This window comes from Pollachius pollachius, assembly GCF_949987615.1.
Source record: "Pollachius pollachius genome assembly, chromosome: 1".
Lineage (NCBI taxonomy): Eukaryota > Metazoa > Chordata > Actinopteri > Gadiformes > Gadidae > Pollachius > Pollachius pollachius.
In genome coordinates, this window is record NC_136934.1 from 16,154,455 (window position 1) to 16,167,908 (window position 13,454).

Genomic DNA, 13,454 nt, shown 5'->3' on the forward strand with positions numbered 1-13,454 from the left:
CAAGTCTTCAACCTGAACAGAACATCATTCTCTAAGACTCTGCGTTTTTGGACCTTAGGTTAAGAACAATGAAATTATGTATGCATGCACAAAACCGCACACATCTCTCTAAATATATCTTCATCTACCAATATTAGTCATATTTTTTTTATAGGGATGATGGCTACATCGTTGGATATTAGGAGTATTTTAGTATTTACCAAAAAAGATTGCTTTGTGATATCGTGTGAAGGCTACACATAATCAAATTAAATCGACATAACACTTGCCTAACATATAGCATTTTAAGATCAGTCAACACAATCGCATCGAGAAAAGCACATCTCTGTGCGGGTTAGAATCCTGCTAGTCAATGGACGTCTATAGCAGCTCTTGGGACTCATCACGTCGTGACGTCGGGAAGAGGGAGGGCCACTAGTTGTGTGGAGTATAAAGGCACCGACAGCGTCCTCAGAAAACATTCTGTACACCACACTCGAATTGGTTAGCCCTCTATGGAATTACTGAGGAATATCGGGACTCCAGCCACAAATAATATGTGCGAGTCTACGACGAGGTCCTGCGAGCCTCGCAGGAAGAGATCAGATGAACGCAATGTGCCTTCAGAGATGGCCAGAATAATCACGGACCCTATCACTGGGAAGTGCTACTGCCGTGGCAAAGTTTTGGGAAAGGTAGTTTTGGCAGATCGCATAATATACATATTTTTTTCACTAACATGATAAGGGACGTCATATAAACATTCATCATTCATCATACTTGTTCTCTTTCTAGGGAGGTTTTGCAAAATGTTACGAGATGACAGACCTCTCCACGAGCAAAGTTTACGCAGCCAAAATCATTCCCCACACGCGCGTCTCCAAACCTCACCAACGGGAAAAGGTAAGCGCGCTGCTGTGCTGATGGCATTAAGACTGTTGATCAATAAGCACCTTACAATTTTGGTTGGAACTTATAATAATGATGTTTTCTTTTTACCAGATCGACAGAGAGATCGAGTTGCACAAGGTGCTCCATCATAAACACATAGTGCACTTTTATCACCATTTCGAAGACAAGGAGAACATATACATTCTGTTGGAATACTGCAATAGAAAAGTGAGTTCTGTTTAAAACTGGAGACTGTTGGCTTTTACCCTTCTATATTCAACTACTATTCAATCGATTCAACACCTGCATTGCACCAGCCAGATTGATGCTCACTTATCACTTAATGGATCGAAATGTGTGCTATTCCTCAACTCTAATCCTATTTCGTTGTGATTTGTTTTCCTTGGCAGTCCCTTGCCCATATCCTGAAGGCCCGTAAGGTGCTCACTGAGCCAGAGGTCCGTTACTACTTGAGGCAGATTGTCTCTGGACTCAAGTATCTGCATGAACAGGAGATCCTCCATAGAGATCTCAAATTAGGTAAGTGTTTTATGCAGCCATGGCCGAGAAACTCTCTACCCTATATATCAGTATTTACAGTTGCAATATTCTCTACTACTTTTACTTAAATAGACCTACTATACTTTTTACTTTCACTTTACTTAACTTTTACTTTCTGGGTCGACCAATTCAAACTCACCGTCTAATACCCGCCCCGACTCCTCCCTTATGTTATTTACCTAGGTAACTTCTTTGTGAGCGAGTCCATGGAGCTGAAAGTGGGAGACTTTGGTCTGGCTGCCAAGTTGGAGCCGGCTGGGAACCGAAGGAAAACAATCTGTGGGACCCCCAACTACCTCTCCCCCGAGGTGCTTAACAAGCAGGGCCACGGCTGCGAGTCGGATATCTGGGCCCTGGGCTGTGTGATGTAAGTACAGCGCACTAAAACAATGATTAAAAAAGAAATAAATGACAAGTAAATACAACCGCCAAACAGTTATTACAATGTATACAAGTACCCACACAGTGTTTTATGCAACTATTAAAAATGGACATTCTTGTGTATGATAGCCATATTATTCGTGGGTAGAATACGGCAAAATTCCTTTCTAAATGGATGATTAGGTTTCCCAAAGATGGATTTCAGTAGATAACCAGTTGGCCTATTGTAATGGCAGAACCTTTCTTGGTCCTAACCACATATTGCCCCCCCCCCCCCCCCCCCTCCCTTCCCCCCCACCCCACCCAGGTACACCATGCTGCTGGGCAGACCACCCTTTGAGACCACCAACCTCAAGGAGACGTACAGGTGCATACGAGAGGCTCGCTACTCCCTGCCCTCCTCCCTGTCCTCCCCGGCCAAGCAGCTCATCTCCAGTCTGCTGACCAAGACCCCTGAGGACCGACCCCAGCTGGACCACATCCTGAGACACGACTTCTTCATCCAGGTGAGACGGCCCGCCGCCCTCCACCGCCTCGCGTACCTCTGCTGCCGCGTCAACCGAGTGGGTGTCAAACTGGAGCACACAGACGCACGCACGCCCCCCTTAACCCGACGCGCCGTTAACACACTAACCCACTTTCTCCCTCCTGCTGCAGGGCTTCAGTCCAGAGCGCCTACCGCTGAGTTGCTGTCACTCGGCACCAGATTTCCACGTCTCCAGTCCTGCCGAGAGCTTCTTCAAGAAGGCTGCTGCGGCGCTGTTCGGGGGCAAGAGGGACAAGGTCAAATACTACGAGACTCTGAGTGAGTGTTTCATTACCAGCCAGACCAAGGGGGGCCCCTCAATGAACCACCTTCACAAATGGCCTACACTGACATATTCATTCATGTTTGCCAGGCATAAACATAACATGAGTACCGTTACCAAGCTCATTTATTAATCTAGTGTCCGCTCCTTGCGTCATTGTGTAGTAAGTGCAAGGACGCAGGTTGAAGAAACCATGCACTGACGTCGTGTCCTTCTGTTGTTCCTGATAGATAAACAAACTAAAGAGGAAGAGGAGATCTACAAACTGCAACATGACCTCAAGAGAACAGCCATCAGCCAGCAGAGCAATCCCCTGCCAGAGGTAAGAGCCCAAACGTTTGACCTGTATCGAGACACCTCGGTCTTAAAGAGGTACGGTAACAGCAGGTTTAAATGAAAGGCAGTCATCATGACGCACATATTCATATTATGGCAGGAGAGAATCCATAAAAATAGAATCACGCAAAGTTATAACTTTCAACGTCTAAGCCCACGACTGTGCATGTGAGTAAGGGCTGAGTCATCCCCGGATGTTTCTTTTTTTTCTCCTTTTTGTTTTTTTTCTACGTTCACATCTTTTCAAACACATCCTGTTCTCTCCTCCCACCTTAGGATGGAAGGCCACTTCCGCCATCTGCTGATCGGCCTGTTGCCGCGGTAACAGAGACCCAATCCCCGACGACTCAAGATACCATCCGTCTCATTGTCAGGGGCAGCCTAGGGAGCTGCAGCAGCAGCAGTGAATGTATGTCAACAAATCCATCCTCTCCCTCTCACTACTGATAGATATAGAGTGTATATAAACATGCTTTTACCATTTATTCATCGCTGATATGTTTACTGTTCTTGGGGAACCAAGGTAATAGGAGTCGACTAAATGTGGTTAATATAAACAATACTATTTGAGTGAGAGTGGAAGATGCACTTTCTTTTTGTATTGAAACAGCAGAAAATGTAAATGGCTGTTTTTTTTTCTTTGTTATTTTTCTCAGGCCTGGAAGACAACACAACAGGGAGTGTGGCTGACACTGTGGCAAGTGTCTTCAGAGGATGCATAGAGAACATGCCTAAAGGTGAGCCTACGATACCTTTTCTGGAGTTGGGCTGTTCACAATCATATGGATGATCTAAAAAATAAAGTGTACTCATCGGAAAACCACCTCCTGTGTGACTAAATAAGTCAGTCTGTTCTAATATTGAGAAGAACTCTGGGTTGATCTAAAAATCTTATTTTATGGCACATTAAAAAGTGTTCCAGGAGAGGCCTTCATCTCCTTCCTGAAAATTGCAGCATATGCTAATGCTGATGTCCTCTTTGGTTCCTCTTCAGCCGCAGATATTCCCAAGGGCTCGGGGAGCAGTCACCTTCAATGGGTGACTAAGTGGGTGGACTACTCCAACAAGTACGGCTTCGGCTACCAGCTGTCTGATAACACCGTGGGAGTTCTCTTCAACAACGGCACACACATGAGCATACTGCCAGACAGGAAGTGGGTACCATTTTGTTCATTCAATACATTCATGGCAGCGAGTGCTCTTTAGATGAAGCTCTCCATTCTAACCTTTTGTTTAGAGGTTTTTTTCCTTGAATATGTTAGAATAAACGCATTGTGTTTCGGTTTATTTTCTCTCTCTCTCTACCAAGCACCACTAAGAGATATTAGAATGTAGATCCAGCCAGTTACTACGGTTACTACAATAATATTTATCAGACCTATATTTGCTCAAAAGCAATGCTGGTTGCTCTTCCTCATTTCCCTCAGTACTGCATTTAGAGTCCCAGATATTGTCGACTTTGTTATTATTTGGTTATTCAACTCGTGTATATCGGAGTAGTCAACTTAACCTCCCCTGTTCTTCCAGAACCATCCACTACTACGCTGAGTTGGGCAAGCGCGCCGTCTTCCCGACCTGCGAGGTTCCCGAACACTTTGTGGGCCAGGTGACCGTGCTGAAGTACTTCTCCCACTACATGGAGGAGAACCTGATGGATGTGAGTACTCAGCCCTCATGCCACTACTCAGCACCACATTCCATCCTCTTTCTTTCTTTGAATCCCTCTTTTCCGTACCCTGTTATTCAGTCGAAAACCCCTCCCCCCAGTTGGCATGTGTTGTGTTGTTAATTTGTGGTTGTGTTTCTGTTTTTGCGTCACAGGGTGGGGATCTGTTGAGCACGACGGACACGCACATGCCCAGACTCTACCTGCTGCAGTGGCTCAAGTCCGACCGCGCCCTCATGATGCTCTTCAACGACGGCACCTTTCAGGTAAATACAAAAAGAGATCGAAACCCACCTGCACGGCCAGGCATGTTGGGAGTGGTTGACCTAAAAAGAAGAAAAAAGGCATGACACACTTTCATTGGCTGATATCGTAGTATCAGCCAATGAAACTGAATATTTCTTTGAACAAGGCAAAGAAATCTAATGTTATGAATCATCCAATGAATCCCAGAGATCTACTCAGCATGGCAAAATACATTTATTGTATTCGCAATACAATAACCGTCTCTCTCCCTCCACAGGTCAACTTTTACCACGACCACACCAAGATCATCCTGTGCTGCCAACAGGAGGAGTACCTGCTGACGTACATCAATGAGGACCGGGTGTCCACCACGTTCAAGCTCAGTGCCCTGCTCACCTCCGGCTGCCCCAAAGACCTGCGTGAACGCATGGAGTACTCCCTCAGCATGCTAATGCAAAGGAGCAGCTGAACAAAAGCCGAGCGCTTCAGTGTGTTTCAAGAGGAAGAGGAGGGGGAGAGGAAGTCTATGCAGCTGGAAAAGAAAACGTGTTCATCTCACTGCTGCAGTGGAAGCTGGGGCTGAGCTATATGAATGAACTATGCATAAAGAAAGGCATGGTATCTTGAGGATTAAGATGTGTGTGCAGAATTAATGAGGTGATCCCCTCCACACAGACACACCTGGGTGACCGGGCATGAGTGGAAATGAACAAAGATGGACAGAGTTCTGGAGAAGAATGTTGTGCCAAGAGCTAATTCAACTGAGGAAATGGCAGATTTTTGTATGTTGATCGCTGGGGGAGTATGAAGAGGGGAAAGTATGGGACTGTTTATGTCAGAATAAGGAATGTTGGTACGAATGGGAACCCTGTTAGTGCCAGGGCAAAGACGGAAAAGATGCCTGAAAAGAAAAAAGAGACGGACTGGGCCGGTACCAGCTAACTTGTTAATAATGTTGTGGACCTTTTGTGATTTTTAAAACCCATACATTGGTCAAAGATGCCAAAGCATCACGGAATCAGACTCATCATGTAAATTCTGTACAGAGTGTAAATACAGCCATCTCTGCAGAGCAGAGGTGTGTGTGTGTGTGTGTGTGTGTGTGTGTGTGTGTGTGTGTGTGTGTGTGTGTGTGTGTGTCCAACTTTGAAACTGTGATTTATTCTCTTCATGTGCTCAGTTCGCTGGACTGGAAAAAATGGGGATAAGTGTGAGGGGAGAGTGACATTTAGAATACAGTACTACTACAGGACCTCTGAGGACCCCTTTGGTGCCATTAGCCTTGGTAGAAAATGTGGTTAATAACTTATTGTGTACAAAGTGCAGTATTTATTTATTTAATAAAAGGATTGATTAACAAACATGTTTAGTTGTTGTCATGTTTTTCACTTCAATATTGAAATACACTATGCTATATATATGTATTGCTTGAGTGTTGTACAGTCCGAACCAATATTGAATGCAGTCCTGCTATTTTCTAGTCTAGTTGATCGTGAATGTGGCTGAGCTTTGCAGTTCAATGGCCTTATAGTCACTAATAAGTAAGCTAGTTTTCATAATGCAACGTATTGCGCGCTTTAGTCGATCTTCGCCTCATACGTTTAGAAAAAGAGCTTCCTCCTTCTTGTCGAATTCGCTGTGTGCTTTACCACCCCGTGTTGCCTCAAAGGCCAGCTCCACCTGAGATGCTATTATGACCGAGTCAACACAAGGTACTTTTGGTTACTATTTTCCCTTGGAGGAATGTTGAAATTAGTATTATTTACAACATGTTCTATTAGATTTGTTTAGTGCACTATTAAGAAATAAGTTTTACATTCCTATAAACAAATCATACTGAAAGAAACCCTCTCTAATATAAAAAGGAAAATATCTAAATGGATTAAACTATGTCTTTTGAGATAAAGTGACAGGGAGTTTGAAGGCCTTTCTATTGGCCCGGTTGTTGATGTCAACAATGTATCTGTGCAATGTTCCAGGACTGAGCTGAAAGAATGGCCTAGTTCAGAAAGATCAGAGCTCAGCACAAGCAGGCTGACAGGCTGATGGAAGGACTACACCGACAGATGGACCGATGGGCAAAGCCAGATAGACAGGGGGATGGCTTTGAATACTGACACACTGAGAGAGAGAGAGAGAGAGAGAGAGAGAGAGAGAGAGAGAGAGAGAGAGAGAGAGAGAGAGAAAGAGGGGGGGGGGGGGGAGAGAGAGGGAGAGGGAGAGAGAGAGAGAGAGAGGGAGAGAGAGAGCGAGAGAGAGCGAGAGAGAGCGAGAGCGAGAGAGAGAGAGAGAGAGAGAGAGAGAGCGAGAGAGAGAGCGAGAGAGAGAAACTAACTCTTCTAAGCAAAGATTGACTGATTGGGTTGAATGAAAAATAGAGAGGCAAAAGTAGGCCCAGTAAGACTCATTAGGACCATTGAATGATTGATTGACTTTAATCAATGTCAATGACTACCACATATATTACCACTGTGATGGCAATAACATAATCATTGAACACATCATAAAATATATCCCACAATGTGTGTGTGTGTGTGTGTGTGTGTGTGTGTGCGTGTGTATGTGTGTGTGTGTGTTTGTGTGTGTGTGTGTGTATGTTAGACACACACACCATGGCATTACCATCCATTCATGGGCAACTGGAATCAGCCTCACAATGGATTACATAAGAAGGTAAAAAATGAACTGATAAATGGTAGGATGTGTTTGTAAACATTGAATGACCACCATGTCACCATGGTAACTAGCAACTGCTTGTCAGTGACCATCAGAAAATAGAAGTCAATAGAAGTTATGTAATCAAAAGATTACATTTTTCAAGAGAATATCTCAAAGCATAAGACTATTTGTTTCGATGAATTGAGCATCCCTTGGTGCGTTTAAGGGGAATATGAACAGCTGGTTGTTCTGATCTGTAAAATTTCAAATTATATATATATATATATATATATATATATATATATATATATATATATATATAGGTAAGAAGGATTATAAAAAGGATATTTCCGTTCATTGATTCTGATTTCCTAAAACCCTATGAATAATACTCAGTGACCCCATAACAATACATTTTAAGCTTATATGTGCTGAAAGAATGGCAGCCAGTGTTGCATGTCAAACATTTTGCTTTCTTGACAAACAATATCAATTGGTGGAAGGTTGCTGATGTGGTAATTATGTTGTTGATTGATGTGTGGTCATTTTGTGAAATCTCTCTTGGTAGGGTGGAGGCACTCCGCTTTGAGTCGTTCCTAACAACACCCCTAGCTTTTCTCAAGTCACTCTAAACCAGGGCCTCTCAGGGCTTAATGCTTTAATAAACCATGACAGGTGTCATGTTATTGGAAAATAATGTACGATGCGGTGTACGTTGATGGGATATTATTTTCCAATAATTATCCAATAACGGGTCACCCCGAAGCTGTTTATTCCCCTTATACCACAATTTTCAACAATGATAAGCGATGAGTTACGTTCATCTATGGCGTTTTTGGACTTTTATTGCCCTAATTAGCCGAAATTGTATTATTCTTTGGCAGTGCTTAAAGAATATTGCTTTTGCATTAACAAGGAAGCATCTACTATTCAGGTATTCTACCGTATTAATGTTCTATTTTACCGTTAGGAAAACTAAAGCACATCCCTTGAATATTTGATCATCAAGATAAAGTAATTAACAATGTAATGTATAACCATCTTTAATGTAAAAAAAACATTTAGGGCAGAAACATGTGGTGTCAGCCGGACACACTTAACCAGAACCAGTCATTCATTTGCAGTTCAACAAGAAAGCCATTCATTACAACACACATATCTACTTCTCGTCTTCTTTTACGGGTGTTACTTCCGTAACACCCGCTTGACGCCTGACGTCAAACAAGGTATTCCTTTAGAATGCCTGAGCCGCTTCTAATTGGTGTAATAATGAATGCTTCATACATTAACATGGTCGCACCTCCGGAACAGGAAGCCCGACCGGATGGAACAGGAATTATTCATGACACCGCCTCCACCAGTCCACATGACTCGTATGCTTTGAAAATAATGGCTTGCAACGTAGATGCCATCCTTTAGTCAGACAGGCAGAAATAGATTCCAGCAGTGACGTGAGGGCTTCTCGGTTGCCAAGGCGATTCCACCCTTAGTTTCAACTGCCTCAACTAAAAAGATACACTTTGTCCGAGAATCGCAGAGAGTTTGAGAACATGTGTAGGCAGTGTGTGATCTGCGTAAACATGTGAAGTAAGGCCAATTAGCAGTACGGATTTAAAGGGATGACCCGTTGCATTGATTTTACATTGAGCTCTTCCTGCAAGCGGATTTCCTGTGATTATTAGTAATGTGAGTATGTGGATGTTCGAACTATATAATAAATATATCAATACAATATTAAATAAGGACAGGATTTCGCTGTGCTTGCTCTTACGTTTGCCTGTATTGTTTATTACTTCAGCAGTACCTCAGGAAGTCGAGATGTTAGTGTGTGTGAATGTCAATCTAAGAGAATCACACATCATAGAAAGCTCAGATCATGGCCACACTGCGTCACTGTGAAATTTAAGGTCACAGGAAGTGTGAAGTAAAGAAATGTTCTTGGTTAGGTTAATATCCTATTTTTCAAGCACTGACATTTTTGGTGCAATAAAACGTGCTGCTTCAACAGAACCAGGAGGACACCAGCATAAAGATAGCAGTACCAACATGAATAAAATGAGTCAGCATTATGTGATGACGTAGTTGGCCACCCGGTCTGATTGCCTCACTCACAATCAAGACTCATACATGGGCATGCAAAAAATATAGGTTTTTCCATTTCGATTAGCAGCAGGTTTATTTATGTGACCCTCTGAGTAGCCTAGGTACATTCTGAGATCAGCTGGGGACAGCGACCACGACACAGTCCAATTCCATTATTTAGTTAGGACAAAAAATGGCATCCATTTGGTTAAGCCTCAGTGCTGCGTACATTGGACGTAGGACTGCTCCAACTGGTTGTAGAATGAAATGGCTGCTACTACTGAATACAATAAGCAAGATAACATTTTAATTTTCCTGATCGTCACCGTGTGTCAGACCCCTCAAACAGGGACAAATGCAGCGTACTGTGTGAGTGCGACTGCTGCGTAGTGTTAACCCCACGCTGTAAAAGGGGGCTGATCTGGTGAATAATGATTACAGGGTGATCATTGAAACACATTTTTTATAAATTTCTCCTTCAAATAATAATGGGTTGTTTGACATTTCCTCTTCCGCCACCCTCTTGCTCAGTGATGTCAATCTAGCGTGTGACTCCCTTGAAATGGAAGTGGCTTCCTGTTAGACCTCCATCATCACAAACATTACATGATCCTAGGGGCTGGCTTGTCTCTCCGTCGAGGGAGAGAGAACCGACATGTTTCGACACCTTTGCAATGCATTTCCGTCAAGGCCTTAAACATAATGCCTTTAGATCGTCTAAATGTTGATGTATGGTAACAGCATGGGTAAGCTTGAGCTTAAAAATATGAGGTACGTGTCGTAGCCAGCGGGTTTCAGGCTAAATGTGACCTAAAGAATGATTGAAAGCACATTACCTCGGAGCTTGACACAAACATGTGCATCATTATACTTGGTCACCCGCAGAGTAGGCTGTGTGTGAGCTCTTTGGTGAAAGATCATTTTTTGTGATCTCACCGAGCGGAGGAAAGGTAAAGAAAGCCAAACCAAGTCAAACACATCAAAGTCAAGAACAGCTTTTAAACCAGTGTACACCAGAGAAACCTGTGACAAAGTTGGGAACTCTGATCCTCTAATCAGATCCGAATAATATTTCAGTCGGATATCAACCCTTTTTGTAAATGACCAAAACATAACAAATGAACACACTCCTACTACTCTATTCCCTTTAACGGTTGAGTCATCAACAGGGCGAATCCAAAGACCATTGGTTCAAAAAACGATTCTGGCAGAGCAGAGTGATACTGGTGTGGGTGGCTCGACGTGGAGCACCCGCTTTCAGGCAGTGGTGTATGAAGCACTGGGAGATTTCTAAATACACCCTTCCATTGCTAGAGGGAGGTAACTCCAGCAGCTTCAAAGCAACGTGTCATTCCTGTGAGTCACTGCTGATCTTGTGTCTTAAAACACATCCAGCATTCACACACATTCCCTCTTTTGTTTTCACATAGGTAACAATTATTGGTATGGGCCTTCCTTTGTGGTTAGCTTTTAGAGTCTTTGTCGCTGCCCTGGATGGAATGGACCTCGCTGAATATGATGGTTTGATTGATCAAAATGAGCCTATCCCTTTTTTTGTTTTGGAACCGTCTCAAACCACTTTTCCACATTGTCAAAACTTGTTCTTGTAGTTTAGAGTTACACAGGAATCTAGACACATTTCACAAGCAAAATCCAGCATTTTACAAGCTGGAAATAATTATTTGTGTAACAAAGGATCTGTGAATCTAAGCCCTTTTTGAAAGTATGTCCCACACACAGACACTGGTTTTGCAAGAAATGTCTCTGAGACAGACCGTTCCCCTTTGGTATTTCTCAAGGCCAACAGGGACCATACAAACCAGGAAAATACAAACCAGAACCTCATTAATTGGAAGGCTGAGCGCGCTTGTGATTGACACAAGGTCTGACTGGCTGAGCAGCGCTTCAGGGCTGAGGGAGAGAGTGCCTGGTGCCTGAGGTCAGACGGATCAACAAGAGTATCTGCAGAGCAGGTTTCCTAAACGCCACTTGATGGTTTACAGAGCTGGCATTTCAGATGATGACACCAGCGTGCGCACAACCTGCATATACCCAGACATACAGAAAAAACGCACACAAGAATACGTCACTCCGATAGACACAGAGACACACATATTAAAACTATGTGAAAAGCCATTGAAACATATTAGCCTTTTTGTTTTTTTTATTAGACTCAACCAATGAGAAAGTAGGAGACTCAGCCGGACATAGACGAGTTCAGGAATCGGAGGTTCCACATTGTATTGTCGATTGGCTTTTAGGTCACAGCGCTTTACGCTTCAGCGCATAAGCACTGTCCCTGCCTGTGCACCTCCATTTATGATGTGAGGAATATGAAAGGAAGGGAGGGGCGGGGGAACACGAGGGTGACAACAGTGTTATGTGAGTTTGGTCAAGGCACACGCTTCCTGTCATTTGTCTGAAAACAGCCAGCTCGAATGAACCAATCAAAGCATCGTTTCTGATTATAGAGACCAGTAGACTCCACTTATCCGAGTACGAGACATGCACTGCTGTTTCCATGGCAACCTGCGTTTTTTCCTCCTCACTGACACATAGACACACTGCAAGTTATTTACCAAGAAGGTTTGAGGAGGATTTTTTATTTTGTGAAGGCACGTCAAGAGATACAGAATAGCCTCACTCATGGGGAGGAATACCAATTCAACTTTTACATCAAATGTTTAATATTTTGATTAGAATCATTAAGAAAATGCCTATTTACTTTACTTACCAATTTAGCATTTCAATTATTCATGTGATGGCTCAGTGTGTCAAACAGCGAAAACACAGATCCGACAAGATGCTGATCAGCAGTAAGTGTCCACAAATACTTTATATTTCCCATTCATCAGGACTATGACAATACGTAACTGGTTTATATTTGTTTGATGAGAAGTCTGTTGTCACGTATTCCAAGGGACGCCATAGGGAATGTGATCCAGCAGGCTGATCCACCCCCGTGTATGTTTGTTTTATATAGTCACAGTTAACTATCAATCTCTTGTTATTATTATTACTGTGTAGACAATGGGGTTGAAACGAGTCATTGTTATATGATAGGTCTGTTTGATACGGTGACGCCAAGGAATAAGCCAAGACCAGCTCTTGGTGATCTGACCAACGTGGGTTTCACGCCTAACTGTGGTAGGTTACCAAAAATATGTATAAAGAATATATGTATATCTATTCTTTATGCCTCATTTTTCTTTCTATTGTCTTTTTTTTTATTTTTTACTTAGATACTCTACCCCATCACTACTTGTGAGTGGTATAAAACTGGGTGCCGTTGCAGGTAAAGGCCCTCCGAAAAGATCCCTCAAAAGTACTGGAGGGGTGTTAGCTCTACTCATCTCACCGCCTGTGAGCAGTATAAAATCTGTTGCTGTCGCAGGTAGAGGCCCTCCAAAAAGACCCCTCAAAAGACCTAGAAGGTTGTTAGATCCTGAAACTATAAGGCGTCCAGTCAAAAAGCAAGATACATGATGAATGATGAGCAACGGCACACTATCAATAACCACAGTTAGAATCAGACCCTGTGTGTGTATGCCTGTCATATGGATGGTCTCTCTGTCTGTCTGTGTATCTGTCTGTCTGTCTGTCTGACTGTGGGTAGGTGTGCGTTGCACTTTCTGTAAGGCTTTGGGCTTCATGAAGTGTAAACCAACCAACTAGGAATTTGAGAACAAAGAAATAAGCAAATACATGAATTAAATATAAAAACATCTTGATTCCAACTATTTCCTGTATGGGGACACAGCATCAACATATGTATGTTGATGATGATGTAGAAAAAAATGGCAATGATGGAAAAGTATTACCAAATGGGGAACTACTTCACTCGA

The 13,454-nt window shown here is 43.0% G+C and overlaps 1 protein-coding gene across 1 annotated transcript; it reads left to right on the forward strand.

Annotated features, from left to right (window-relative positions):
* The first annotated feature begins 475 nt into the window (after window positions 1–475).
* plk2b (polo-like kinase 2b) lies at window positions 476–6,230 on the forward strand. The gene is made up of 14 exons (XM_079756508.1): window positions 476–674; window positions 775–882; window positions 982–1,098; window positions 1,281–1,410; window positions 1,615–1,798; window positions 2,120–2,318; window positions 2,470–2,617; window positions 2,852–2,943; window positions 3,234–3,366; window positions 3,614–3,694; window positions 3,952–4,111; window positions 4,485–4,614; window positions 4,779–4,889; window positions 5,147–6,230. Exons 1-14 carry the CDS (start codon window positions 495–497, stop codon window positions 5,336–5,338), a joined length of 1,965 nt encoding a protein of 654 aa, XP_079612634.1. The 5' UTR covers window positions 476–494; the 3' UTR covers window positions 5,339–6,230.
* Window positions 6,231–13,454: the final 7,224 nt, after the last annotated feature.

Bases quoted from the DNA above. Each gene is read 5' to 3' on its own strand.
- plk2b (XM_079756508.1), top strand. From the start codon at position 495: ATGGAATTACTGAGGAATATCGGGACTCCAGCCACAAATAATATGTGC. The intron at 675-774 runs GTAGTTTTGGCA...TTCTCTTTCTAG, and splicing joins GTGGCAAAGTTTTGGGAAAG to GGAGGTTTTGCAAAATGTTA. The intron at 2,319-2,469 runs GTGAGACGGCCC...CTCCTGCTGCAG, and splicing joins GACACGACTTCTTCATCCAG to GGCTTCAGTCCAGAGCGCCT.